A 24,751-nucleotide genomic window follows, 5' to 3' on the forward strand; every position below is an offset into this window, starting at 1 on the left:
CAATCTCCAAAAATCGGGGATTAAGACTTAGAGGAACTGTCTGTCCCTCACCTGTTCCTTGAGCACTTGGGGCTTCCTGCAAGCATGTGACAGTAGATTCTGTTGGAGAAACAAAATGCCAAGGGTGGATTTTTTTTTTTAGTTGTTGATCAGATCAGAGTGAATGCATTCAAAGCTTGACATAGCTCCCCCAGTAGCTGTTGACACCTTTTATGTGGATTTAAGCATTGGCCTATGACACTTAAGCACTGCCAAGGAAAGCAAAACGCAGAGCAGATGCCAGGCTGGGACCTGGCTGCCTTGGTTTATGGTTGCTTCTGATGTGTGTGACACTGCCTGCAGTAGTCACCAAGAGTCCTGCTGTGTGTCATGGAGCCCTGCTATGTTCTGTCCTAACACCTTCATGGGTTCAGCACACTTGTTTTGCAGTAAGTCAGTGTTTCTTGCGGTCTTGGTGACCTCATAGCTCTCCTGAGCTGTCACCATAAGCATTTTGGCCTGTGGAGCAGTGGCCTGCTGAGTGGCAGTACCTGAAGCCAGTGCAAAAACTTGACCAACTTTTCAGCCCAGCTTAGTTTCTGACTGGAGCCCTGCCCTGCCCCAATGCTTGCTGGTCCATGGACACTTCTCCTGTGCCACCAGTGGTAGGACCACATACGAAAGCCCAGTGTGGAAGGCTGTTGCCTTAGTTCACGTGGCTTTTGTGGTGGAGTAGCTGGTGTGCAGAGCAGCCTAGGGAACGGGGAGCTGGTGCTCCTGAGCTCTCCTGGCAGGACAGTCTATCCCCAGATCCCATGTACTAGTCTTTTTCCCTTCCGCTGCTGTGGTAAGATGAGCACCCATAGGCCTGGCATTTAACGGGTGGGTTATAGGAGCTGCGACAGTAACCATTGCTGCAGCGTGGCTTACTGTTCTCTGCGAGCTAGGACACACCATTCCTCCCACCGCCCAGCCTGGGGATGGCTCGGCTGTTACAAAAGCAGTCCTGGCTGCACCTGCCAGCACACCTTTCTGCTACAGGCTGTTGCAAGCAGCTCAGCGACTGCTTTGGATGTGTGCCTGCATCCTCCCCTTGGTAAATCCAGGTAAGGTCACAGTGGCCTGGCTGTTATGTGGCTGTGTTGGACATCCTGGAGGGTTCCTGGAGAACGACCCCAGCGTCTGGCAGCTCTCCCTCTTCCAGCCACAGAGCAATAGAGAGGAATATCCTCGTCTGAGCAGATGAAGCGTGCAGGGGGCACCAGGGCAGGGTCCCAAGTGTTGAAGTTGCCAGGCTCACGGTGTGTCATGTAGCTTAGAGTCATTTGCTCCACCTCGAATGGTGTGGTGTCTGCACTACCCCTTCCAGGGAGCCTCAAAGCCTGGTCCTGCTGAGTGCAATAGCTTCGCAGCTTGGCCAGGCATACGAGAGGAGCAGAGGGTATTGGTAAGGTGAAGGATCAGCTCATGGATTTCAAAAGCTAAGCAGTATTTACTGGTGTGGGTGTAGAATTGCCCTGAAGTGTCTGGTCAACAAGACCCTTAGAGGCTCCTCAGTGACACAATTCCCCATACTTGAGTCATCTCCTACAAGACCTACTTGGGACACAATAGTAACTTTGCTGGCTCTGCAGGGACGGGAGTAGATGATTGCTTCATCTCTTGCTTTCTAGTTCTGAGATCATGGGGCAGCTGCCCCGGCTTCTGCAAGGCCAGCTTGTTGTGTGGAAACAGAGAGATAGAGAAGAAAAGGGAAACTGCTTCATGTCTCCTGAGGACAGGCAGCCCTTTGCCCACAGCCAGCACCAGCCTGTCGCTCCCTTCTCCCTTCTGTCTCCCCAGCAGTGCAGGGTGATGGCAGGGGGTGAGGGTGCTGCTGCTGGCAGCATACTGGGAGCCAGCCCCAGGCTGTGCTGGGCTGCAGATGTGCTGTTTGCTTCAGGAGCAGAGAGCCCTGTAGGGAACTGGCTCCTGTGGTGTGTCCCAGCCCTGCAGGGGACAGAGCTGCTTCTGCAGGGCAAGGGCTGGCAGGTTGCTATGGATAATGGTGCCAGCTCTCCCGGCACCAGTCATCCTGGCACTGGTGCCACTGTCCTTACACCAGTACTGACTCAGTCAGTGCTGCCCAGCAACAGTTGTCCTGGCATTTTACTGCCTGGGCACCAGCTTGGCCCAGTACAAGCTGCCCCAGCCCCAGTGCAGGTTCTTCCAGCGGGGCTGGGGAAAGAGCTGCTCCTGGCTTCTGGCCTTGCTCACCAAGCACTTTCTCATGAGCGAATGCTCCTTCCTCAGCTGCAGAAGCAGCACCCACACCTCACCCACCCATGGTCATGTCCCTGGCAGGGGAGAAGCCAGCTCCTTCCTCTGGCTCCTTCCTCCTTGCCAGAGCACCACAGCCCCTTGAAAACCTTCCCTCTTTTCCCATTGAACCTGCAACGCTGTGGGAGTTGCTCATCTGAGCATGGGAAGGGGACAGAGCTGAGCTGAGCAGAGTGGGTCCAGCTTCAGTGACCAGCCACTGGCCCTGAACCAGAGCTGTGGGTGCAGGACTCTGCCATGGCTGGGGACATTTGGTTTCCTGGAGCTGGAGCCATCTCAGGGCTGCAGTCAGCCAGGCACTGCTGTCCTGCCTCCAGAACAGCCAACATCTGGCAGAAACAGAGCATGCATCCGTGTCAAACATAATATATTTATAGCAAAAATAGGCTTTTTCTGTAGCTTCCATACACAAGGTTTTCTCCCCGTACATTTACGCAGTAAACAGGTCGACTGAAGCAGCGTGTGCTGGGCTGACTCGACATCTGCCCTTGCTTCAGGCTCCCACGTATCACGGGTGGCCTCGTTCTCTCCAGGTCCCTTGTACTTCTCCAGTCAGGGGCCGAGGCGCAGGCAGGGAGCAGTCCTGGGACACTGGGGAGCTCCTGCCTGCCAGGCAGCGGGCAGGGCTGGTGCACAGGCTGTCTCTGTTCAAATGGGGACAGCCCAGGGAAGACCCCAGTCCAGGTTCAAGGAGAAGCTTCCCATAGCTCACTGGTGCCAGCTGCGGGCTCCTCCACCATGCTGTTGAGCAGTGAGTGGGCACAGGACCTCAGCCCTCTCATCGTGGCAAGAAGATACAAGCCATGTGAACTCAGGAAGCCTCCCTTGTTCCTCCTGCCCCTCTGCTGAAGGGAGGCAGGAGGGGCTTTGGGACAAACTCCCTGAGGACTGCCCAAAGTCCTCTGCAGAAACCTCCAGAGCCTGAACACTGTCAGACACCTTGTCACCCCGTCAGAGAAGGCAGAACACTAGGGCACCTTGCCAGCAAGAGCTTCACAGTTTGAAGTTCTCCTGGGTCATCTCTTGTCCATCCCAGAGGGGTTTGGCACATAGACCTAAAGGGCAGGACATGTAAGCAGCAAGTGCATCCCCTTCCTGTCCCCAGCTGGAGAAGGGCCCTCGCTTGGAGCCAGTGCTCCTCCCTGCCTGACCACACAACCAAGACACTGCAGCGCACCCATGAGCTGTTCCCAAACGAGATGCATCACCCCAACAAGGCCAGGGGCCCGAGGGTGGCCTGCAAGCAGGGCAGCCACTGCAGCGCAGGGAAGGAAGCCAGCTCTCCCCTCTGCCCTCCCTGCAGCAGCTGAGGCTCCTACAGCACCCAGGCAAGGAACATCCCACTAAAGTGCCCCCAGTCCCCTCCCGCCTCCCTCTCCCCTGCCTGTGGCAGTCCTCCTTGGACAGGTTCAAGTCTCCAGCATCACACTGACATCTCAGCAGCATGGACTTGCCTCACAGTTTGGTAATTGCACGTAACGGGGCCACTCAGTGAGCCCCACAAAGGGGGGGAAAAAAAAGGAACAAGACAGTCAAGTAAACTAAATCAAGTGATCCCTCGCCGTCCGTCCCAGCATGACGGGACATGCATGAGTCCAGGGATAGAGGATGCTGCCCGGCCCTGCCGCAGCGCAGCTCCCCACCTCCTAGGAGATCATGTACTGGGTGATGGCCTGCAACGCGTACAGCAGCTCTGCCTGCATTCGGGCTTCCAGGATCAGCAAGTTCACATGGACCTAAGGGAGAAGGAAGAGACATTCAGGCCAACTGCAGTGTGCTGTGGGCAGCAGTGCAAGCAAGTGCCTGCCTGGGCTAGTGAGTCTTTTGGCATGAGACGAAATGCCACCAATTTTTCCAGCATAGGCAGCTGTCCATTCCCCCTCCATGCAGTCCTGCAGCCTTGGACTGGCTTGGTGGCTCAATGGTTTCCTGCACACCCCACGAATCACCCCAGCCTGCAGCCCCTGCCCACTCCCAGCCCCACCACAGCCAGTCAGAGCCAGGGGCTGACTGTCCCACCTTTTCACTGTGCTTGAACTGCTTCCAGAACCTGTCAAACATTTCTGGGTTTGTCTTCTCTGGGTAGCAGGTTACGGTTTTAATGTAAACCTTGAGCATTCGCTCCAGGAGCTGATTCACCTCTGCGTAGTCGTAGTCATCGTACCTGCGGGGAGCACAGGGGCGAGTCACGGCCAGCACCGTGTCCCTGTGGAGCATCTCACCCATGGTCTGCCCGGGGCACAGCACAGCTGTGGGGCAGGGGGACATGCAGCAGCAGCCACCAGGCACCAAAGCCCTGTCTCCAAAGCCCCCTGTCCTGGTTGGAGAAGCTGAGTATTTCTGCCCTTCCTGGCCCAACATCCAGGCAGGCAATTCACCTCTGTCTCTTTTCCAAACCCATCTGCAAGACAGCCCGAGTGCTCTACCCTCTTGCCACCTGGGCGAGCTCTGTTTTCTCCCCTGGACCACGATGTTGGTTTCCCTACCTAATGCCAAACATGCAGTGGATGTAGTTCCAGATGCCCCGCTTGAAGACAGAGGGTTCACAGCCCTGGCGCTTGGCCATGGCACTGCTTTGCAGACCATCCACCATCCGAAACTTCTCATCCAGGAGATGACCGATGTCAGAGTAGAGCCGGTTGACCAGCGAGAAGCCATGGTCTTCCCAGGAGTAATCCTATTGAGCATAGCAAGAGGCTTTCACAACTGCAAAAAGGAGCCCAGGGCATGTTCCCAGGAAGAAGGGCTAGAGACCTTGGGACGCAGGAGAATTCAATAGATTTGCTTTGGGGGCAGCTCTGCCATGAACCACAACATCCCTCATCAGACAGCTTTTGAATTATTTCAACCCTTGCCCCCCTGAGGGCCATTTGAAGAAACAGGCAGCCCTTGGAAACAGAAGCCACCAGTCACCCCCCTCTCCCCAACCCTAGTGGGGCAGGTCTCCCCTCAGAATTGAGTTTCCCCACTTGGGCATTTTGAAAAAGCAGCTGTGCCAGATCTGGGCTGCACAAGCACCCCCATGACTGTCTGCTTCCCACCAGGAGTGCAGAAGAGAGGAGAGGTGGCAGCGTGGGCTGCTGCCCACTGAGAGAGCAGGAACCTCACCTGGACTCTGAATACCTGCGTCTGATCCTCATCGCGCCGGGCAAAGTCCTGGTATCCAAAGTCGGGGTCCTGCATGTAGCATGAAAGATTGGTGGCATTGGTGACTTCCCCGTCGGTATCTGCAAGAGGGGAGAGCCCCACAGATGGGTCAGAGTGATGCTCAGCTGCCCTGTTCCCAGCTGCAGCACGTGTCAAAAGCTGGGCCTTGCTGTGACTCTTCGGGAAGTGCCACCGACTTCTTCCCCCTGCCACCAGCATCCCAGGAGCCCCTCTCTGAACCATACCTCATGGAAATTATAAGAATAGACATGGAAGAACAACACCCAAGTATCCCATACAAACTCCCATCCTGCACACCTCCCCCTGCTCCCGGCCCCTCACCTTCCTCTCGGTCCTGCTGCAGCAGCCTTGTTTCCTCCCTGCCCTCAGTCTCCACGTGGATCCGCTGCATGCGTTCCCGGAGGGAATCCAGCTCCATGCAGGAGTCCAGGGACTGCACAGACACAGGCTTGGGGGTGAGGGCAGCGGTCCCAGCCGCACCCGCCCCGTCCCTCCACAGACCCACGCTCGGGGGCTCACCCGCTTGCGGTTGATGCGCAGCAGCTCCTGGCTGCAGCCGTTGCCGGCAGTGGCTTCGCAGAAGCACTGGTTCCCGGGTGACAAGGGCTTCAGGGAGCCTCGGCCTCCTGGCCCCTCGTCCTGCTCGCAGCCACAGCCGAAGACAAAGCTGGCGAGTGCGTGGCAGTGTGCCAGGAGGACAACGGCATGTACCAGCTCTGCCAGTGACCAGCTCCACTCACTGATTTTCAGCAGCTTCTGCAGGACACAGACAGACCAGTGATGCAACACGGACCGTATGCTGGCACCCACTGCGGGTGCTGCTGTCCCCACTGCCGCCCTGGTCCCTGGCTGATATTCCCCCCTAAATACCTCAATGTGCTTCTTGGTGATGAGCCATGGCCGGTGCGCCAGGATCTTGTTGATCTCGTTGAGGTTGCGGAGTTTTGGGGGGATGAAGTCGAGGCCGCGCAGCCACTGGGGATCACCCCCTGCCCGCAGGAACTGCAGCACATGCAGGTTCACCAGGTACCGGCACTGGTGCCGGGCAGCTGCCTGCAAGACCAGCACATCAGCATCCCCATGCTGCACCAGGCATCCTGGGACCCCATGCCCACCTCTTGCCCAACCTCCAACCATCATGATTTTGGCTTCGGCAGAGAAGCTTGTGGCACAGGCTGTCTGGTGGAGGGAGGGCAGGGAGCCTCACAGGGCTGAGTGGAGCCCTCTGTCCCCTCCAGCAGCTCCCAGCGGGGCTTACCATGATGGCAATGTAGTGCCGGCAGTCAAAGGGCAGCGGGCCGTCCATGTGCAGCAGGTAGTGCTGCATCTTGAGGAAGCTGTCGAGGTACTGTGGGTGGTAGCCCATCTGCTGGGTCACCGCCTCCAGCCGCCCCCGGCTCGCCAGCACCTTCACGAATAGGAACTGAGGACGCTCGGGGTCACTGCCGGACATCTTCACTACCTGCAGGGAATGCGCTCTGCTTAGCTCTCCCCAGAGCATCCCCCGCTTCAGCAGCCCACCCCAGCCACACTCAGGCTCTGCGAGGGGCTGGGATCCCCTCTTCCGCCTTGGTGCTACCAGGACACCATCAGGTCAGAAGCCACCACAGAGGACTTGGGTGGGGGAGATGGGCAGAGCACTGCTTGGTGGGGTCACTGCTAGCAGGAGGACAGGCTGCAAGAAACACAGGTTGGTCTCTGCCTGGGAGAGGGCATTGCCTGGTGAGCAGAAGCAAAGGGCAAACTAGCAGTGATGTTTCCTTGCAGCCTTAGAGGCAAATGCAAGGTCAGAGCAGGAGAAACATGACAGATGAAAGACCTCCCAGAACAGCCCATCAGCCTTACCGCCAGGCACCACCAGCACCAAGCATCCTGGGAGGGGGGAAGGGCTGTGGAGCCAGCTGAGCAGCTCCTGCCCCGTCAAGCCAAGGGGCAAGCAATGTCCTGGCACCCACCAGGAAGAGCACTGGCTTGTCTGTCCCATGGGAGGAGGTGCAAACCAGAAGTGACTTGCGAAAGTCCCCCTGCTTAGGAATATGATCTGCCCTGAGAACACCCATGGGGATAGAGCCATTCAGCTTCGGATGCGCAGATGTGGAGGAGCTGGGGCCCTTCCATGCCCCCCAGGAGAATGTGGTCCCCAGCAAGGAGCTGTATGACCAGCCTGTGGCTCAGTCTCTGGGGCCACCAGCTCTCCTCACTCTGGTTGTCCAGGTGAGGATGGAGTGAGCAACCAGGCAGACATGGGTTGGAAGGGGAGGATGAAGGAAGGTGCAGAGCTGCCACTCACCTCAGCCCTCAGCCCCCAGCTGGTTCTCCTGCCTGCTCCCCACAGACCCAGGGTCTCTCCTGCTGGCATCACCAGCCACATGCCCCCGGCCTTGCCTCCCCAGCCTCTAATATAACCCCTGGTATCACCTTCCTCACCCTTCCCAGTCACAATCTTCCTTCTCGTCTCCTGTGCCCACCAGCCCGGGTGGCGGGTGCATTGCCTCCCTCCCTGCGGGTCTTTTGTGTGTCCAATCCCCCTGAACATCAATAGGCGCCCCGACCCAGCACCCACCGCCAGACTCACCCCCTCCCTGCCCGGGCAGGCACTGCCGGGGGAACGATGCCCCAGCGCTGCCCAGCCAGCCAATCGCCGAGCAGCAGTTTGCATGTAAAGCAGGCAAGAGGATGGAGGAGCCCAGCCGGTCCTGCGCCCTGCGACCGGGAACAAGCCCGGGCAGCGCCGCGAGAGAAGGGCCGGGGGACCCCGCCTCCACCGCGCCCAGCAGGGCAAGACCCCGCGGTGTGAAACCCCCCGCCCCGGGGCTTCATCCGCCCGTGAGGAGAGACCGCGGCTCCGCTGGTACCGGTGGCTTGGCCGGTGATGCTGGGGACGCGGCCGCGGCGGGCACCTTCTACCCGTCCGTCCGACCCCGTTTTCGAGGGGACGGAGGAACTGCTATTGCCCGCAGCCGGGGTCCCCACGGCGATGCCGGGGCTGGTACCGGCGATCGGTAACTGGGGCTCCATTGTGCGGGCGGCGACAGCGCCCCCGGTGCGCGGCGCGGGCAGTGCAGGCGGAGAGAGAAAAACAAGTTTGATTGGCAGTGATGGAGGCTCGGCGCTTCCCGCATCCCGCACAAAGAGGACGGGGACGGCGCCACCGCACCGGTACCGGTACCGTGCCGCCGGCCACCGCATCGGGAGAGCGCTGCGCCGTCAGCCCCGCGCACCGTCGGCGTGCCGCGGAAATGCTCTGGCCTGCTGGTGCCGCAGCCAAGCCGGGCTGGTGGCGGCGAGAAGGGGCCGAGCCCGGTGCGCCGGTACGGGCTTCGGTGGTCGCGGCGGGCCGGGTCCTACCTGCCCCGGCAGCCGCTGGCACCGGCTTCCTCGGGGGTGCTCCACGCTCTGGGGACACACGATCATGGTGAGCCCGTACTGTCCCGTGCCGTGCGCAGCACCGGTGACCGGCGCCGGTCCTGCCCGTCCCGGCACCGCTGAGCCGGGCACCGCGGCAGCCCGAGCCGCGAGGGGCGTGTCTGCCGCTCCGCCTCCACCAATCAGCGCCCAGGGGGGGCGGGACCGCCGGCGCGGCGCCCGCAATCGGCCGCGAGGGGGCGTAAGCTCGGCGCACCGCGTGGGCAGGGATGGAAAGGTACCCGTCAGTCAAGCGGGGAGGCCCCGCCCACCAGGGGGCGGGGCCGGATCTGCCCGCCGCTGGGGGGCGCTGTGCGGCCGCGGTGCGGGTTCGGAGTGTCCCCGTGTCGTCCCTGTCCTCGTCCCCTCCCTCGGCTGCCACCCGCCAAACCAGAGCCCTGCCCGTCCCCAGTGATGGTCACAGCCCGAGCAGTGCCATGGGGACGGCCCCAGCCTTTATTGAGCCTCAGCGCTGCGTGTCCTGCTGGCCCAGCCCCTGCCGTGCTCTGGAGGGCGAAGCCACCTTGCGCCGGGCCACCTCTGTCCCCGCTTTGCTCCGATCTCGCCCCGATGCCTTCCCCTGTGCGGAGAGGCAGGGTGCTGAGGGCTGGAGGGGTGTAGGGACAACGGGGCACAAGGATGTGGTTGCAGGCATTCAGCTTGAAGGCAGTGAAGGGCAGGGCAGTGAGGCATGAAGGTGACGGGGCATGGGGACAGCAGGCGTGGTGACAGGGCAGTGGGCTATAAGGATGATGACATCTGGGGACAACGGGCATGGGAACAGGGCAGTGGGGCACGGGGGTGATGGGGCACAGGGACATCAGGCATGGGGACAGGACAGCGAGGTCCAAGGGAGACAGGGCGTGAGGACAGTGGGCACGGGGATGGGGCAGCTCCTGCCCACAAGGTGCTGGAGGTCACAGGGGTGAAATGGCCCCCTGGACAGGGCTGGCCTGTGGCTGACAGTGTCACCCGGTCCCCAGGACAGAGGTGGCCTTGCTGAAGGTAAGCAAGTCCACGCCCGCTACCCTGGGGTCCACTGGAAGCCTCTCACCTCTCCCTGGTTTTGCGCTGTGGCGGTCAGTGTCTCTGTGTCAGGCGTCCTCCTGTCTTCCGCCATCCTACGGGCTGCCCTCCTCTGTCGGCGCTCGCCCTGCAGCCGCAGGCCCTCTGCCACCAGAGATGGGGCTGGGGACTCTGTGGCAGCCCTTGGCTCCAGTGCCAAGTCCCCCAACCTGTGCCCACCTGCCTGGCTGCTCCCCATCCCGTCCCGTTGCCCACCTGTCAGTGCTGAGCTGGGGTTCTCCAGGAGGGGTGTGAAGGACCAGGTTGTGCGGTCTTCCTCGCTCCCTGTGGGATGGCCATGTGGTCACTCTTGCCTTCTGTGCCCACTGCCCCGGGCACTGCTGGGACCTCTAGGGACCACAGGGCTCTGCTTGGCTGGACACCTACCAGGCACTTTAAACTCTACCCTGCACAGATAGTAGGTGCCATGTGGCTGGAGAAAGTCACTGGCCCTCTCGCTCAGGCTGGTCACCTGGAACAGCAGCTTGGGGGTGCCCAGCTCATCGCAAAGGTCGATGACGTCTGGAAAAAATGGTGGGAGGTGTGTGGGCTGCTGGCATGGTGAGCCAGGGGCCCCCCACCTCACCACCGTGCCCACATCACAGGGGGCCTGTGTGGCACCCCAGTGGAGACAGGACAAGACTCTGGTACTTCTGCCAAAGCCAATGGAGCTGCAGCCCCTCAGCCAGGACTCACCGGTGTCAGGGACCCCCGCCATCCTCCTCACATAGGAGAGCAGCCGCAAGACGGCGCAGTCCATGTTGGCCAGAAAGTGCTGGTCATCTGCGGGGTGAGCGGCCATGGCTGAGGGCAACTGGCAGCCCTGGCAGCAGCCACAGAGGCTGAGCCCAGTGAGGCCATGGCGCTTCGCCCCCGTGCCTGGGGAGCAGCAACCCACAGGGTGGCCGGGAGGGGACTCACCACCGTGCTTGATGTGGATGAACATGCTGCTGCTGTGAGCCCAGGATGGTGGGGATGGTGGGTCTGAGACTCTGGGGACAGTGGGGCCCTTGCCCTGCAGCACTGGTAGGGTCGGAGGTCAGTGGGCTGGCTCTGCCACCGCTTCCTCCAGAGCCTGCGAGGGGGCCCGGCCAACCCCCAGCACAGCAAAGCTTTATTGCAGGTGAAGAAGCAGCAAGACCCCGGGGGACAGCCAAGGCTGGCTGTGCCTCAGGGGCAGCAGCTCTCAGGGATGGGGATGACACGGTGGCTTGGCCCCTCTGGTCCTTGGCGTTCCCCAGCCCTGGTGTCCTTGTCACTGGCCAGTGGCTCCTGCCTGCTTGGCTACAGCTGGGATTGACATCAGCTGGGCCGGGCACCCGGGCTGTCACCCTGTGGGACACATCCCTGGGTGTCCTTTTGGGCACCTTGGAGCAGGGAGGGGGGCTTGGTGATCCCCCCAGCAGCCCAGCATGGAGCTCCATGGGAGAACTGTGTGAGCTGTTGAGGAAGTCTCTTTTCCCCAGGTTTCCCAATCAGGGGAAAATCAGGCATGGATTCCAGAAATTCTTCTTGAGTCATTTATTTTAAGGGTACAGTGGCATAGAGCAGCTCAAGCTGGGTGCTTCTGGACAGGGAGCTTAAGCAAGAAAATCCAGGTCATTTATAACCCTACCAGCTAATTTTCCCACCCCTTGCATGTCAGTTCAGGCCAGCTGTAAAATTAGAGTCAGGGGCTTCCCTGTTCTTCACTGAATGCCTCAATTTGTGTGTTTCTTATCTCTGAGGGTGGTTTTTTGTCTTTCACTGACTAGCCTGGACTTCAGTCTAGGTGCTGACCACAGTTGCTGTATTGCAGCTGCAGCTGGGAAGTTGAAAAAAGCCCTCGGCAACCTCCAAAACATTAGTAAGTTCTCACATTCTGCTGTTTCTTGTCTTCAGACGTGCTGTTTCATTCCTTATCTCTAGGGATGCTGCTTCTGATGATGATGATGATTAAAAACTCCCTTGTATTCTGGCTTGAACTGACTCTGGGGCCCTTCTTACTGAGGCAGAAAGTTCAGAAGTTCACGGCTTGTTTCCTAAAACTTATGCTGAGTTATGATAAACAAGTTCTCTATAAGCAGTTTCTAAGCAAGTTATATAAGAAACAGTATACCAAATAGTTCTATAAGCTAAGGCCCGAACTTAGGCTAAGACAATCTGTAACAGGAGCCCATCAGCCCTCCAATGGCTCTGCTCCACTGCAGCAGCCCCACGAGGGCTCCTGCACCTGACAGGGCTTGTGGTGGGATGTCACCCTTCCCTCTGGGACACCACAAGGACAGGGCAGGTGCCGGCACACCGTGCAGTGTGCCCACTGTGCTGCAACACACCCAGAGCAGTGACCCCGTGCACCCGATGCACCACAGAGAGCACCCAGAGCAACAGCGCACCCAGGGTGCCACTCACTGCAGCCAGTGCACCGTGCAGTGTACCCATTCACCACACAGTGCACCCGGGGCTGCATCCAGCACCCCGTGGTGCAGTACAGCCGCCGAGTTGCGAGGTGCTGAGTGTGGCTGTGGCAGGGAGCAGGGCTGGGGGTCCTGGGTATTTGGGGGAGGTAGCGGGGGAGCAGGGAGTGATGTCTGCAGGGCAGCAGGGGTGCAGAGCAGGTGTGGTGCGGGGTTGTGGGAGCGCATCACACTCCTGTGTAGCTGTTCTTGTAGGGGCTGTGCTCACTGGGGACGGACGAGGTGCTGATTGTCACTGGTGGGTGGTTGCTGCTTTCCCAGAGGGGCTCGTAGGTCTCCTTGGGGGGCAGCTCACACACGTGACAGATGTTCTCACTGTAGTTGGGCTTGAAGCTTTCCACGACATCTTTGGGGACTCCAGCCCATTCCTCCGGGGAGCAGAGCAGGGTGAGAGGAGCCACCACCCAACCTAGCCCTAACCCCGCGGGGCGGGGGGTGAGCCTGGGGCAGGGCTGCACACAGCTGCCTTACCTGGAAATTGCCATTGTGGGTGATGAAAAGGTTTTCGAAGTTCTTGCTGGGGTTAGGGATTCGGGGCATGAGGATGACCCACACCCTGCATGGGAGAGACATGTTGGAAGGGAAGGGACCCAGCGCTGGTGTCCCCCACCAGCCCCAAACACTCACCTTTCCATGCGCACCAGCAGGATGAGGAGGACCAGCAAGAGGAGGCAGGAGGCGATGGGGATCAGGACTGTGTGGATCCAGAACCAGTGCAGCTGCTCTTCCACTGAACCTGGAAAGAGCTGGGGTGACACAGGCCCCTAGTTGACACACCACCATGGCAGTGGTGATCCTTTGTGGGTGGTCATGGCACTGTCCATAGCAGGGCTCAGCTGGAAGCGGAGGCTGGAGAAGGGGTCTGTCGCCAGTCCCTGCCACGCTGTCACCACAACTGGCTGGTGACCAGCTGTGCCAGAGCAACCCTCCAGGGTTAAGAACCCCTGGTAAAAGTCAGCAGGTCCTGCTGGCAGGGGGTATTTGGCTTCCAGAAGTGCGAAGGACACGGCCAATGCTGTTGCCTGTGCCCCAGGTGCCCAGGTGGGTCTCACCCTTACAGCTTCTGCCTCGGGCCAGTTTTCCACTTGCTTGGCCATCTCTCACGTGCTGAGCCCCATCACACCCCAGCCCATCCCATCCTGCCGCAGCCCCTGGGACTCACCCTTGCTAGTGGAGTTGCTGCCCCAGACCACGGGGACGCTCCACTCACTCCAGAGCTGGGTGCTGCCACAGTAGCTGTTGATCTTGCTGCGCACATAGAAGGTGTAGTACTTCTCGTAGTCCACGCTGGGGAAGGAGAAGACATCACCTTTCACCTGGTGCTCCTGCAGAGAGACATGGGCCATGCAATGAGGGCTGGCATAGCTGTGGAGGCTGGTGCGCAGCTCATCCCTGGGCACAACCGTGAGGGTGCCATGTCTGGGGGGCTCTCACCGTCCAGCTGGTGTCCTTGTTGCTCTTGTACTTGACAGCATGCTCCAGGCACTGGGCTTTCGGGTATGGGGAGGTCCAGGTCAGCTGCAGCTGGTTGCTGCTCATGTTGCGGATGGTCAAGTTGACGGGTGCCGCTGGTTTCACTGTTTGCAGGTGATGCCCAGTGAGTGCTCTTCCCATGCCCCAGTGGCCCCACTGCCAGCTGGGACATGATGGGGCTGCCCTGGGGTCCTACAGACCGCCTCCTGCCCCACAGCAGCCCCACAGAGGAGGAGGGTGGGTGCCTGCCACTGCTCCTTACCCAGGTCCTGCAGCTGCATGGGCTTGCTGGGGATGTCCAGGGTCCTGCCACCAAGGCTGGCATTGACTAGGACACGGAAAGTCTGGAACTGGGTGATCTCACTCTGGTTGAAGTAGCAGCCAATGCTGATGCCCTGGTCCTGCAGGTAGTGCTTGCACTCCACAACAGGGGACCTGTTCTCATACCTGTGCCGCAAGGGGTTACTGGGGTTCTCCAAGACCCCGCACACCCCAACCCTCCCTGGGACCTCTCTCCCCAATTGCCACAGAGTCAGAACCTCCCCACCCTGGGCTTGGGGAAGAGGAGCAGGCTGATGCTGGAACCAGCAATGCTGGCAGGAGCCTCCTGTGTGGGGACTCACTGCTGAACAGTCTGCTGTGGGGTGGCTGTGGGGCAGGGACACCTACCAGTAGAAGAGGGAGTAGTTGGCCGTGAGTGTCTCTCTGCTCCCCCACGTGCAGGTCATGTACTCCTCGTTGAAGAGGACACACTCCACCCCTGCAAGGGACAGACACAGCTGGGCACTGCAGTGGTGGGTGGCTGCGCCAAGGCCCAGGGGTGCACCAGGGAGACACAGCACATGCCAGGACTCCCTGCGCATCCTTGTCAACCTTCCTCTGTGTGAGCCCAACAAGCCTGGCTCTTCCCAGCGGAGCTGTGGTGCAGCCTGCCTGCCACCGCCACCCCATTCACGCATGCCATGCTGGTGATGCCCAGGCTGCCAGCAATCCTACATCTGCCTCCAAAGGACTGCTGGCCAAGCAGCTGTCACTCCTACATTCATGCTACTGGCTCCTCTTGCTCTAGATGTGCTGTTTCACCCCAATTCCTTTATGTGCAGACACTGTTTGCAGTCTCTGACACTGTAGGACAGGACAAAACCCCCTCCTTGCCAACCCATTTTGATTGTCCCATTAAAAAGTCATGTTTTTTCCAGGATTTGTGCTTGATGTCTCCGTCCTAGCTAAACTGATTTTGCTGTCAATGTTTTGGGTGCTTGCAGGTGTCCATGTGTTGCTGTATCTGGTTGATGGTGTCTATGCTGGGCCGTGCTTCCCACTGCAGTCCCTCTGCCACGGGGCCAGGGGCCAAGCCCCAGTGGTTTGATCTCTGCAGTAAATGATGTCAAACCCTGGGAGGTTGAGCAGCCGCTCCAGGCGCCCACGCCAGCTCGTCTGCCCCATCCTTCCGCCGTGCTGTGCCAGCCCCGTTCCTGCCCACACAGCCGGAGGCCACATCCTGGCTTGTCTGGGGGCTGTGGGGCCACCAGGGTGATGCCAGACCCCCCAGCAGTTATTGCCACAGTCTGTTCTGGTGGCCACCAGCACAGCTTGCTGCAGGACGAGCCCCTCGGATGGACTGAGGTGCCTTGCAGAGCCCTTGCAAGTGCCAAAACAGCTGCTGGCAGCTGAGAACTGTCCTGGAGCCTTCAAAAAAATAGGATTTTTCCCACTAAAAATCAGGCAATGGGACATCTGGTCCCTTCTGAGTTCCAAAACCATCACCCAGCACCATGGGGGCATGAGAAGGCCAGAGCTGAGCTTTTCTGGGCAGTAATGGAATATGATGGAGCAAACAGGAGTTGCACTCTGGTTGTTTCTGCAAGTGGAGAGGGAGGGCACCCTCCTGGCAGCCTGGGATGTCCAGGGATACAGACAGGCTGCATTTCCACAGAAAGCTGTTGTTTTACTGACAGACAGCCAAGAAGTGGATTTTTTCTCTGAAGACAATGGCTGGGACAAGGATGCCGGCTAGAAAGAGGAGCCGCTGTCCCTGCCTGCATGTGGCACTGCTGACATGACTGGGACGGAAAGGGCAGGTGGCACAGATCTGCTGGCTGCCACCATGGCCAGCTGATGCAAGAGGCCAACAGGATTTGCAAGTTGCATCCTGCCACTGTCATCTGCCGCAGGGACCCCCATGGCCAGGGTACTCCCCACCACAGGGACCCCCATGGCCAGGGTACCTCTTGGCAGCGCTGCCTGTGGTGCTGGCAGCCCCATGGCCAGCAGAGCTGCAGGGCTGGGACCTGTCGGGCCAGTAGAGCTAAGTGGCCAGGAGAGCTGCAGGGCCAGTAGCCATAGTGCTGGTGGTGTCAGCCATGTTCTAGTGCCGGGGCAGGAGCAAGGACACCAAACAGGGTTCCCCCAGCAGCCCCACTGCCAGGGGCCGTGTGGGTGCCGGGGGTCCCGGGATGCATCGTGGGGTCCTGGTGTCTCTGGCTCACACCCCAATGGCTCACCAGCCCACACAGCCCCACATCCTGTCCTTTTCCACCATTACCAGGGAGTGACATCACCCAGCCCCACCACCCATGGGGCACTGCGGCCTCTTCCCCCTTGGGCCCATGTGCCCCCTTACCTGGACGGCTGTGGGCAGCAGCAAAGCAGTGGCCCAGCCCGCAGAGGAGGAGGAGGACAGGCACCAGGAAGGCGCTGGGCACCGCCATGGCGGGGTGAGCCATGGGGCGCGTGTGAGCAGCTGCTGTGCACAGCCCACCGCGCAGGGCTGCCGGCTTCCGCACCCACGCCGCTTCCTGCCCCACGGCACCGCCTGCCACCGAGGGGCCCACCCCCCGTAGCACCCCATGAATAACTCCAGTGGGGCCATGGGTCACCACACTGGGGCCCCACGGCTCATCCCACGGGGGCCCCGTCACCCTTCCTGGCCAAGCCCCATAACTCACTCCTCTGATCCCCACCACCTGCCCCACCGGGACTCCCAGTTCCTCCTGCCATGTTCCCATAGCTCTCCCCGTTATGCCACAGGGGTCACCCCCACAGGGCTGCCCCGCAGGAGCAGGACCGGTGCAGGGATCCCAACCCACAGCCTGACCACGGTTGTCCTGGGCTGCGTCCCTAGGAACTGGGGGGAACTGGGAGTCACTGGGGCAGTCCCGTGGGGCAGGGACGGAGAAATGGTCACAAAGCGGCTCATGGGGGCAGTTGTAGGGAGTTGGGGGCACTTATGGGGGGTATTCGCGTAGGCGAGTGATGGGGGCAGTGAAGGGGGGACAGTTACGGGCGCAGCGCTGGGGATGTGGTCGGGGGACAGTGGCCGTGGGGCGCTGGGGAGGTGTCTCGGGCAGCTGGGGCGGCCGGGGGCTGCGGGAAGTCCCGGGGTGACGACGAAGGTGCCCGGGTTGGGGGGGGTGGGGGGGGATGATCACGTGACCTCAACCCGGCACGCTGCCGGCGGAGCTTCTCCGCCAGGGGGCGACGCGTGCCCCTCGGGCCGCCCCGTCCGTCTTCGGCACTTTCCGCCTTCTCTCGGCGCAGATTCGGGCCCTCCCCGGCGGCGCTCGGGACTCTTCGTTCCTCCTCGTTCCAGCTTCGGGGTCTTCCGGCTCCGCTCGGCGGCGCCCGTGACAGCGGCGCGTCGCTCGGGCCTCTCCGGCGGCGCTCGGGCGGCCCCGGCGCAGGGCGCAGGCGCGGGCGGCCCCGGCGGTCCTTGGTGTGGCCCGGCCGCCTCTGCCCGCCGGCCGGCCCGGGATGGCGGCCTTCGGTGTCCTCAGCTACGAGCACCGTCCGCTCAAGCGCCCACGCCTCGGCCCGCCCGACGTTTACCCGCAGGACCCCAAGCAGAAGGAGGTCCGTGGGCCGGGCGTGTGGGGGGTACCCGGGGTGCGGGGCCGCCGTGCCGGGGCTGGCCGTGAGGGAGGCCCCGGGGGGAGCCCCCGGAGTGCGGGTGGGGAGCTCTGAGGGGCTCATCCCGCCCGGCCCCGGGTTGTGGATGTGGGGATTTGTCCGAGGAACCCGCGCTTCCTGTATCCCGGCACCCAGGGCCGGGAGCCGGCCGGGAGCACCGGGCCCTGGCTGTGCCCTGTTCTTCGCGCTGGCTGGGCCGCCGCGGGGACGGAGGCTGCGGGCGGCTGGCGCGGAGGGGCCTTGGCGGGCCCTGCTGACCGTCCTTCCCCCGCAGGATGAGCTGACCGCTCTGAACGTCAAACAAGGCTTCAACAACCAGCCCGCGGTCTCCGGGGACGAGCACGGCAGCGCCAAAAATGTCAATTTCAACCCAGCGAAGGTGAGAGCCACCCCGACGGTGGGGGGGTTCGGCAGGGCTTGGAGCCTGTAGGAGCGGGTCCGGCGTCTCGTTCCTTTCCCATGTCCTGGACCAGAAGACCTTTCCCTTCAGGACGGGGGTTTTAGGAGCTAACCCTCTGTCCCTGTGGAACCAAAGCTCTGCATTCTTCTGGAACTGTGACACATCTCTGAGAGAGCAGGTTCTTTTGTTGCTTTGTACATCTTAGGAGTAGGTCTGTATCTGCAGTCTCTGTTAAGTCACCATCTAGAGCTTATATTCTGCAATTAAAGCAGAAGACTAGGATACCAGAAGCAGGAAAGTTCTTTTTGGTTTGGTTACACCATGGCCATGGTAGAAGAGAAGTGAGATTGTTTGAAACATCAGGCAATTTAAACATGGGAATTATATAACAGGCTTCAGCTCCATTTTTCCAGTCTCTAAAATCAAGATGTTAATTTCCTGGCCTCCATGACAAGAGGACTAGTAATGACCTGGGATGGAAGGCAATCAGTAAGCACAGTGTATTTGTTTTTCTTGGCTCACGTCTGTCTGGTTTGACAAGTATTTATAAAGAGTTGTTCCCTCTCAATTTGAGTCCTTGCTTGTTTACTGTAGTGAGTTGTCTGGAAACATTCCTCTTTGCAAGTATAACACAGGACATTTTTGGCAGGATTTTGTGTTTCAAAAGTTGATTCTGGTGAGACTTACGGTAGGAATGATACATGAGGTTTTAGGCACACAGAAGTGTAATTCATCCTTTTTTTCTTTTTTTTTTTTTTCTTTTTTTTTTTTTTTCCAGATCAGTTCAAATTTTAGCAGTATTATTGCAGAAAAGCTGCGCTGCAATACACTGCCTGACACGGGAAGACGGAAACCCCAGGTGAATCAGAAGGATAACTTTTGGCTGGTGACAGCACGTTCTCAGAGTGCCATAAACAACTGGTTCACAGATCTGGCTGGAACTAAGCCCCTCACTCATCTCGCTAAGAAGGTAGGTTACAGGAGAGGCTGCCTGACAGGGCAGAGCATTTAATCTGTGCTTGTTGCCAAAGTCTATTGTAGAAGGTTATTACTATTTGAAGAAGTGTCTTCTCTCTACATCTCTTGAAGCTTTCAGCTTGAAGAACGTATCCAGGATTTGTAGTGCACTGGCTGTAGTTGTCCCCACACAAAGGACTGGTCTCTCATCCATTGTTTGGAGGTTGTGTTCAACTTTGCCTTTTGACTGATTTATTTTAAGGTTCAGATGTTTTTTGGAAGAGCTGCCACTGTTGCCTTTGGTCTGTTGTTTAGATTAGGAGCATTCCTATTATGGAGGGTTTTTCAAGTTCTTGAAAAGTCATAGTGAGAATTACTGGAAATAATCAGCTGAGTCCCTTCCCAGACTTCTGTTGCAGTGACGTATTTCTGGTTTTAAGCTGAGAAGAATGTGTGTATTATAGCCTGGTCTCAGCCAGGATAGAGCATTTCTGTGCCCGAGGGACAAGGGTTACATATTTCCTTGGTAACATTGAATTCTGTAGTGTATGAAAGAAGAAAGAAGGGTCTTACTCTGCCATTTTATTGGGCCAAAAAACAAGGGGAACTAACTCTCTGTCAGGGTTGGCCTATAAACAAGGAATTCGGCAATCTAGTAGGCATTGTGGAGAAACATAACTCCCAGTTGTGAAGTGGTAGCAGAGCACGTAGTTTAGAAGCTGGAGTTTGCTTGGTCCTTGGTGTTCTGACTCACTTTTTGGGGGAAATGAAGTAATCATATTTTCCCCGAATCTGTCTCTTTATAAACTTAGTCCTTGTGTCCTTCTCTGCATATTGGATGTCGGTTTCCTGAGGCCATTGTGAAAGCTTGAACCTTTCAGGGCCTTCCCCAGTTTCCTGCAGTGGGCTCCATCAGTTTTCATGAAATTGAACAAGAAAGCAGTGACTGTCAGTAGCCAACTGGACGGTGTGTTTGAGGTATCAGAGAGTAATTGGGAAGAATGTAAGAAACATAGCAAGTAAGTGATTGAACTGTTGGTAGTTCAGGGACTTTGAGATACCTACCAAATGGACCTGTTCTCTGTGAATTTGTCTCATTCATCTGTGAACACGCATACTTTTGCTCTCTGTAGTATCCTGTGGAAATGAGCCCCACAGCTGTACTTTTTCCTGTGATGTGTTATTGCTTCCTGGTTTATAGATCTGCAGTCTGATGGTTTCACTGGTATCCTCCCATGTTCTTTAATTTTGAATCTTAGATTAATTAATTATTTGTACTACGGTACTCAGTTGCCTGTTTCTCACAGTCGTCTGTTGGCTGCTCATGATATTACAAGACTTTTTGTCTTGTCTCTTCTTTGTTTATGAAATGAAGGGTCCTATTTTCAGTCTGTACAGTAGATACTCTGTGTTTCTGACTTAGTCCTTAGTGTGTACCTTTTGTAGTTGTTTATATACTCTCTGGAGGATATCCTCAAAGCTGTTTGCAGGATTCAGGTTGTGGATTTACAGTGATAGCAGTTTATTTTCTGTCTTATTTCAATTTGTTTTGTTTCTGTTTATACTGAAATGCAGCTCTGGTACTGTTACTTTCTGACCAGATGTGAATTCTTGCAAAAGGTGTTTTGAGGTATGGAGAAACACAGTACCTTTTCCCTTTTTACCTTTTTCACAGCTTGCAGTGCCTACAGCATGTGTAGTTGCTTTGGAATAGTTCCCACGTAAGCCATTGGTTGCAATTCTCCCTGTCAATTCTGTTACAGGTGCCCATCTTTAGCAAGAAGGAAGAAGTCTTTGGTTATTTGGCGAAATACACTGTTCCAGTAATGAGAGCAGCCTGGCTCATCAAAATGACTTGTGCCTATTATGCTGCCATCACAGAAACCAAGGTGAAAAAGCGTCATGTCATTGATCCCTTCATTGGTAAGCACTTTGTGTAAAGCACTGATTTTGTCCAGCCCAGATGCTTCCTTCTCAGCCTGCTCTGGAATAGTAAGAGGTAGCCTGGAAATCCATATAAACTTTGTTCCTGCTGATAAGTGTTCTGATGTGCGTAACTGTCTAAAACAACAGGGCCCACCTATAAGAGTATGCTGTTGAAAAATAAGTCTTAGCAGCCCCAATAACTTCCTCAGAGTCTATCTCTTCTTTTTCCCTATTAAGGTCTTCTGTGCTCCTCTTCAGTATAACCTGTTTTTTTCTTACCCTATGAAGAATGTAAATGTTGTAATTTAGCAATCACTGATTAGCTGCTTCTTGAGTAAGTACATTTACCAGAGAATTCCAGTATATTGTTCCCTGTTTGTGTTGCCAGTTTCATTAAGCCCTACTGGATCTCATATCTAACATCCTTTGCATCCTGGCCTCCTCCAGATTACTGGGGCCCAGGGGACCTCCCCTTGCTATTTTCTGTTTTGTATGGCTGTGACTACAGGACCTGACCACATTCCTTTGAAAAGCAGTATTAGCAGCTACAGTCCAAGAATATTTTTTTTCTGTCTTATTTATATTTGGTATGAAAATTACACAGGCTTCTTAGCTCTATTTCTGACATTGAGTGTTTTGTTAGATATATTTATTCCTTTTACTTTACTGTTCCTTTGGGTATTCGTTTGTCGTACTGCTGACCCTGTCAGTGTTGTTTGTTTCACATTCTTGCATATTTTGCCTTGGGTTTTGTCATCTGCGTTGTCCCAGATGATTGTAATCCTGCTGTCATTTTGTGTATTGAGTTTCTCTCTTATACAGTTAGATTTTAGGAAAAACAATTTAAAATCACTGATCATGTTTTTATACTGCTAAGTCTGAAAGAGGTGTAGAGTGAGTTGAGTTGAAGTGTTTCCAGTGTTTCTGCTGTCTGACAGATTATGGGAGACGATAAACCAAGCTGGCCTAACACTGCTCTCTGCTGGAAAGCCTTTTCTCTCCACAGGCTGATTCACAGCAACTGCAGTTGAAGAATCTTTCTTTTGTTGTACTAAGTAACCCTGCTGCCCTTGTTCCCTACTTCTGTGGATGCCTCTTCCTCCCTACCACCCCCAGGCCACAAGCAAAGCTGATATTGGGGCACTTATTTTTCTTTCTTTGTCGTTCTGTCTTTTTCTGAACTTTTTAGAGTTTCCACCTGCACACTGCCTGCCTTCTTTCCTGCCTTTGTTTACCACAACACTTGTTGCTAACCTTTTTCACTTGTTGCTAACCTTCTCCAGAATGGACGCAGATCATCACCAAGTACCTGTCAGAGCAGCTGCAGAAAATTGCGGAGTTCTACAGACAGCTTCCAGGGCAAGGCTGTGGTTCACCCTCTGGACCAATGCCCCAGGAGGTGGAACAGGCTTTAAAGCAGTGGGACTACAATGAGAAACTTGCTATGTTCATGTTCCAGGTGAGGAACTGGAGAGGGCTGCTGAGTGGTTGCGTAGCAGTGGAGGGTTAGAGGAAGTGTATGCAAAATGATTTATTTTTGCAGAATATTCTCTTTCTGTGAATAGACTGTTAGGGCTGGATATAGTTTTGAGCTTAGTAGTAGAACAGGGATAGTACAGAACTCTGCAAACTTACAGAGTTATTTCTACTGTTAGAAAGCAAGCAGCTGCTGCTGCTCTGCCTTTCCTTAGTGGATGTTGCTTCAGCTTTTGTCTGTTTGTTCTGCCTTTACGTATGTGCAGGATGGCATGCTGGACCGGCATGAATTCCTGACATGGGTCCTCGAGTGCTTTGAGAAGATACGGTCAGGAGAAGATGAATTTCTGAAAATGCTCCTACCCCTGCTGCTGCGGGTGAGAATATGTACCTGGCTTGCTTCAGGAAAGCACTGACTTCTGCTGTCATCAGTCCCTTCCTATTACCTAAGGGATGATGACCTATTTTGCACCAAGACCACTAGATAGTGTCCTTCTTAGCTCAGGGAAGGATACCATTTTAGTTCTGCTCTCTTATGCTTCTTCCTCATTTACCCTGTTTCTCTGCACTGGATTTGCTAATCCCTGCCCACGTTGTATCTGTGATAGTTGGATTTATTGTGCACCACTACATGGAAACTGCTTTTCTTTCTTTCTGTTGCAAGAGATTCTAGGCAGACCTGTGAAGCCCTGGGAAGGCTGGGTGTGGGTACATTTTAATGCATGAAGTCATTGCTATAGAGCATTTAAAGGTTTTATTCTGATGATGAGGAGCCAGTGGGTAATCACTGATGCTAAGGAGCTCTCTGTAAAATGATACTGTCTGTACTGTTTCTCTTGCATTGCTTGTAATGAGGATGTTTCCCTCCTCCCTTTTCCCTATAGTACTCTGGAGAGTTTGTGCAGTCAGCGTACCTGTCCAGACGTCTGGCCTACTTCTGCACCCGCAGGCTTGCTATGCAGCTGGATGGTGCTGGTGGGCACCCACCCCACATCCTGTCTGCCCAGACAGGGAATCCTCTTCCTTCAACTCCTGCACCTCAGCCAGCTGCAGGGAATCCTCCTCCCAGCCCTTTCAGTGACTTACTGCTGTGCCCCCAGCACCGGCCAGTGGTCTATGGGCTCAGCTGCATCCTCCAGGTAGGTTTGAGTAGTGGTTGGTGATAGTGGGGTCAACTGGGACAGTTTGTATTGAATGTCATCACAGAAAAATCATTAGTCTGAGTCAGCAACTTCCTGAGTACAGAGATATCAAACTACGATCGCCAAAGGGCAGATCTTTGCTGACGTGTTACAGAACTTTTGTACCACATGTCAGTGCTGTAGCAGTGCCCTTGACTGAAAAAAGAAAAAAGGGTTTAAATAGAGCCTTTCACACTACTCAGAGGTGCCTCAGATGACTGGGAAAGCTTTGCAGAAGAGGGGATGAGAAAGAAAGAGTTACTACATCTTGTATGTTAGTAACAGGTTGTCATCTTGTAAGGGAAATTATGCCAGAAATGAGTGATCTGTAATTTTGTGAACTCTTAAAAACAAACAGCACCTCATCAGAAAAACCCAACAAACCAAATAACCAGCACACACGAAAACCAACCCCTCCCACTTCTTTGTGGAAGAACTTGAATGGTTTAGGCAGACCACTAAGGAGTGGAGGCTATGAAAAGGGACCATTCTGAACTCATAATCTTTATACTTGGAATTGATTAAACCATACCTTGCAGTAAAAGTGACTAGGACAGGTGGGTCCCTGCAAAAGGAGTGGAGATTGCCCCTTCCAGGGAGGAAAGGAGCACTGAAGCAGAGGAGATTCCAGAGAGCGCACAATGGAGCAGGAGGTAGAGAGGAAGAGAGCACGGAGCTTGGGAACCTGCAGCTCAACAGAGAAACTTGAGATCAAGGAGCCCTGACAGGACTAAGAAGTAGCCAGCCAGCTCTCAAACAGGGTAGAAAGAAAATTCCTAGAGTATTGTTGGCTACAAGGATCTGTCTGCAAGGCTCTAGAGAGCAAAGCGGAGGTTAGAAATAACCCCTTTGTATTCCTAGTAAGTCTTTCTTGGTCACTTTCAGTTAAAGTTTAGGTGTTTATTTTCTAGATTCTGTGTGATAAAATGTGACTTTTTAAAAGGCCTTTGTTTGGGGAGCTTACTTTGGGGAAAATATACAAGCATATATACCTCAAAGATTTGGCTGATTTGGGGTTTGAACACAACGTGCTTAAA

At 56.2% G+C, this 24,751-nt stretch overlaps 4 protein-coding genes across 10 annotated transcripts in view; 1 reads left to right on the top strand and 3 right to left on the bottom strand.

The window, feature by feature from the left end:
• Positions 1 to 2,648: 2,648 nt before the first annotated feature.
• Positions 2,649 to 8,998, bottom strand: LOC102095012 (sestrin-3). 6 transcript variants are annotated; one of them, XM_065077716.1, is made up of 9 exons: positions 8,815 to 8,998; positions 6,725 to 6,928; positions 6,337 to 6,519; positions 5,986 to 6,222; positions 5,788 to 5,899; positions 5,422 to 5,525; positions 4,785 to 4,975; positions 4,318 to 4,462; positions 2,649 to 4,034 (listed from the first exon to the last, which is right to left on the bottom strand). In XM_065077716.1, the coding sequence occupies exons 1-9, from the start codon at positions 8,878 to 8,880 to the stop codon at positions 3,945 to 3,947; spliced, it is 1,332 nt and encodes a 443-aa protein (XP_064933788.1). In that variant the 5' UTR covers positions 8,881 to 8,998; the 3' UTR covers positions 2,649 to 3,944. The 6 variants fall into 6 exon arrangements, with proteins under 6 accessions (XP_064933788.1, XP_064933787.1, XP_064933786.1 ...); XM_065077715.1 differs by having other exon boundaries at positions 5,407 to 5,525; XM_065077714.1 differs by lacking the exon at positions 8,815 to 8,998 and adding an exon at positions 8,042 to 8,780.
• Positions 8,999 to 9,810: 812 nt separating this feature from the next.
• On the bottom strand, positions 9,811 to 11,053 carry C12HXorf65 (chromosome 12 CXorf65 homolog). The gene is made up of 4 exons (XM_065077719.1): positions 10,633 to 11,053; positions 10,324 to 10,458; positions 10,153 to 10,221; positions 9,811 to 10,041 (listed from the first exon to the last, which is right to left on the bottom strand). The coding sequence occupies exons 1-4, from the start codon at positions 10,880 to 10,882 to the stop codon at positions 9,896 to 9,898; spliced, it is 600 nt and encodes a 199-aa protein (XP_064933791.1). The 5' UTR covers positions 10,883 to 11,053; the 3' UTR covers positions 9,811 to 9,895.
• Positions 11,054 to 11,442: 389 nt separating this feature from the next.
• Positions 11,443 to 16,665, bottom strand: IL2RG (interleukin 2 receptor subunit gamma). The gene is made up of 8 exons (XM_005500468.3): positions 16,489 to 16,665; positions 14,535 to 14,625; positions 14,128 to 14,312; positions 13,827 to 13,969; positions 13,555 to 13,717; positions 13,020 to 13,128; positions 12,864 to 12,948; positions 11,443 to 12,760 (listed from the first exon to the last, which is right to left on the bottom strand). The coding sequence occupies exons 1-8, from the start codon at positions 16,589 to 16,591 to the stop codon at positions 12,560 to 12,562; spliced, it is 1,080 nt and encodes a 359-aa protein (XP_005500525.1). The 5' UTR covers positions 16,592 to 16,665; the 3' UTR covers positions 11,443 to 12,559.
• A 763-nt stretch (positions 16,666 to 17,428) lies between these two features.
• MED12 (mediator complex subunit 12) overlaps positions 17,429 to 24,751 on the top strand; it is a 37,169-nt gene continuing 29,846 nt past the window's right edge. Inside the window, exons 1-7 of one of the 2 annotated variants that reach the window (XM_065077692.1) lie at positions 17,429 to 17,717; positions 18,049 to 18,153; positions 18,953 to 19,144; positions 20,895 to 21,054; positions 22,341 to 22,516; positions 22,800 to 22,910; positions 23,418 to 23,672. In XM_065077692.1, coding sequence (XP_064933764.1) covers positions 17,619 to 17,717; positions 18,049 to 18,153; positions 18,953 to 19,144; positions 20,895 to 21,054; positions 22,341 to 22,516; positions 22,800 to 22,910; positions 23,418 to 23,672 — 1,098 coding nt within the window. In that variant the 5' untranslated portion in view covers positions 17,429 to 17,618. The remainder of the gene's footprint in view (positions 17,718 to 18,048; positions 18,154 to 18,952; positions 19,145 to 20,894; positions 21,055 to 22,340; positions 22,517 to 22,799; positions 22,911 to 23,417; positions 23,673 to 24,751) is intronic. The other variant, XM_065077691.1, reaches the window with a different exon arrangement.

This window comes from Columba livia, chromosome 12 (genome assembly GCF_036013475.1).
Source record: "Columba livia isolate bColLiv1 breed racing homer chromosome 12, bColLiv1.pat.W.v2, whole genome shotgun sequence".
Taxonomy (NCBI): Eukaryota; Metazoa; Chordata; class Aves; order Columbiformes; family Columbidae; genus Columba; species Columba livia.

What these genes read in the sequence shown, in the direction of transcription:
- LOC102095012 (XM_021284975.2), bottom strand. Translation starts at nt 8,125, where the DNA reads ATGCAAACTGCTGCTCGGCGATTGGCTGGCTGGGCAGCGCTGGGGCAT. An exon ending in CACTGCATGTTTGGCATTAG is followed by an intron (nt 4,463 to 4,784) that starts GTAGGGAAACCA and finishes TGCTCCCCGCAG; the next exon opens with GTACGATGACTACGACTACG. An exon ending in AGTTCAAGCACAGTGAAAAG is followed by an intron (nt 4,035 to 4,317) that starts GTGGGACAGTCA and finishes CTTCTCCCTTAG; the next exon opens with GTCCATGTGAACTTGCTGAT.
- C12HXorf65 (XM_065077719.1), bottom strand. Translation starts at nt 10,882, where the DNA reads ATGTTCATCCACATCAAGCACGGTGGTGAGTCCCCTCCCGGCCACCCT. An exon ending in GGCGGGGGTCCCTGACACCG is followed by an intron (nt 10,459 to 10,632) that starts GTGAGTCCTGGC and finishes CATTTTTTCCAG; the next exon opens with ACGTCATCGACCTTTGCGAT. An exon ending in CCCCAGCTCAGCACTGACAG is followed by an intron (nt 10,042 to 10,152) that starts GTGGGCAACGGG and finishes CTCTGGTGGCAG; the next exon opens with AGGGCCTGCGGCTGCAGGGC.
- IL2RG (XM_005500468.3), bottom strand. Translation starts at nt 16,591, where the DNA reads ATGGCTCACCCCGCCATGGCGGTGCCCAGCGCCTTCCTGGTGCCTGTC. An exon ending in TGCTGCCCACAGCCGTCCAG is followed by an intron (nt 14,626 to 16,488) that starts GTAAGGGGGCAC and finishes TGTCCCTTGCAG; the next exon opens with GGGTGGAGTGTGTCCTCTTC. An exon ending in CAGCAACTCCACTAGCAAGG is followed by an intron (nt 13,129 to 13,554) that starts GTGAGTCCCAGG and finishes AGCTCTTTCCAG; the next exon opens with GTTCAGTGGAAGAGCAGCTG.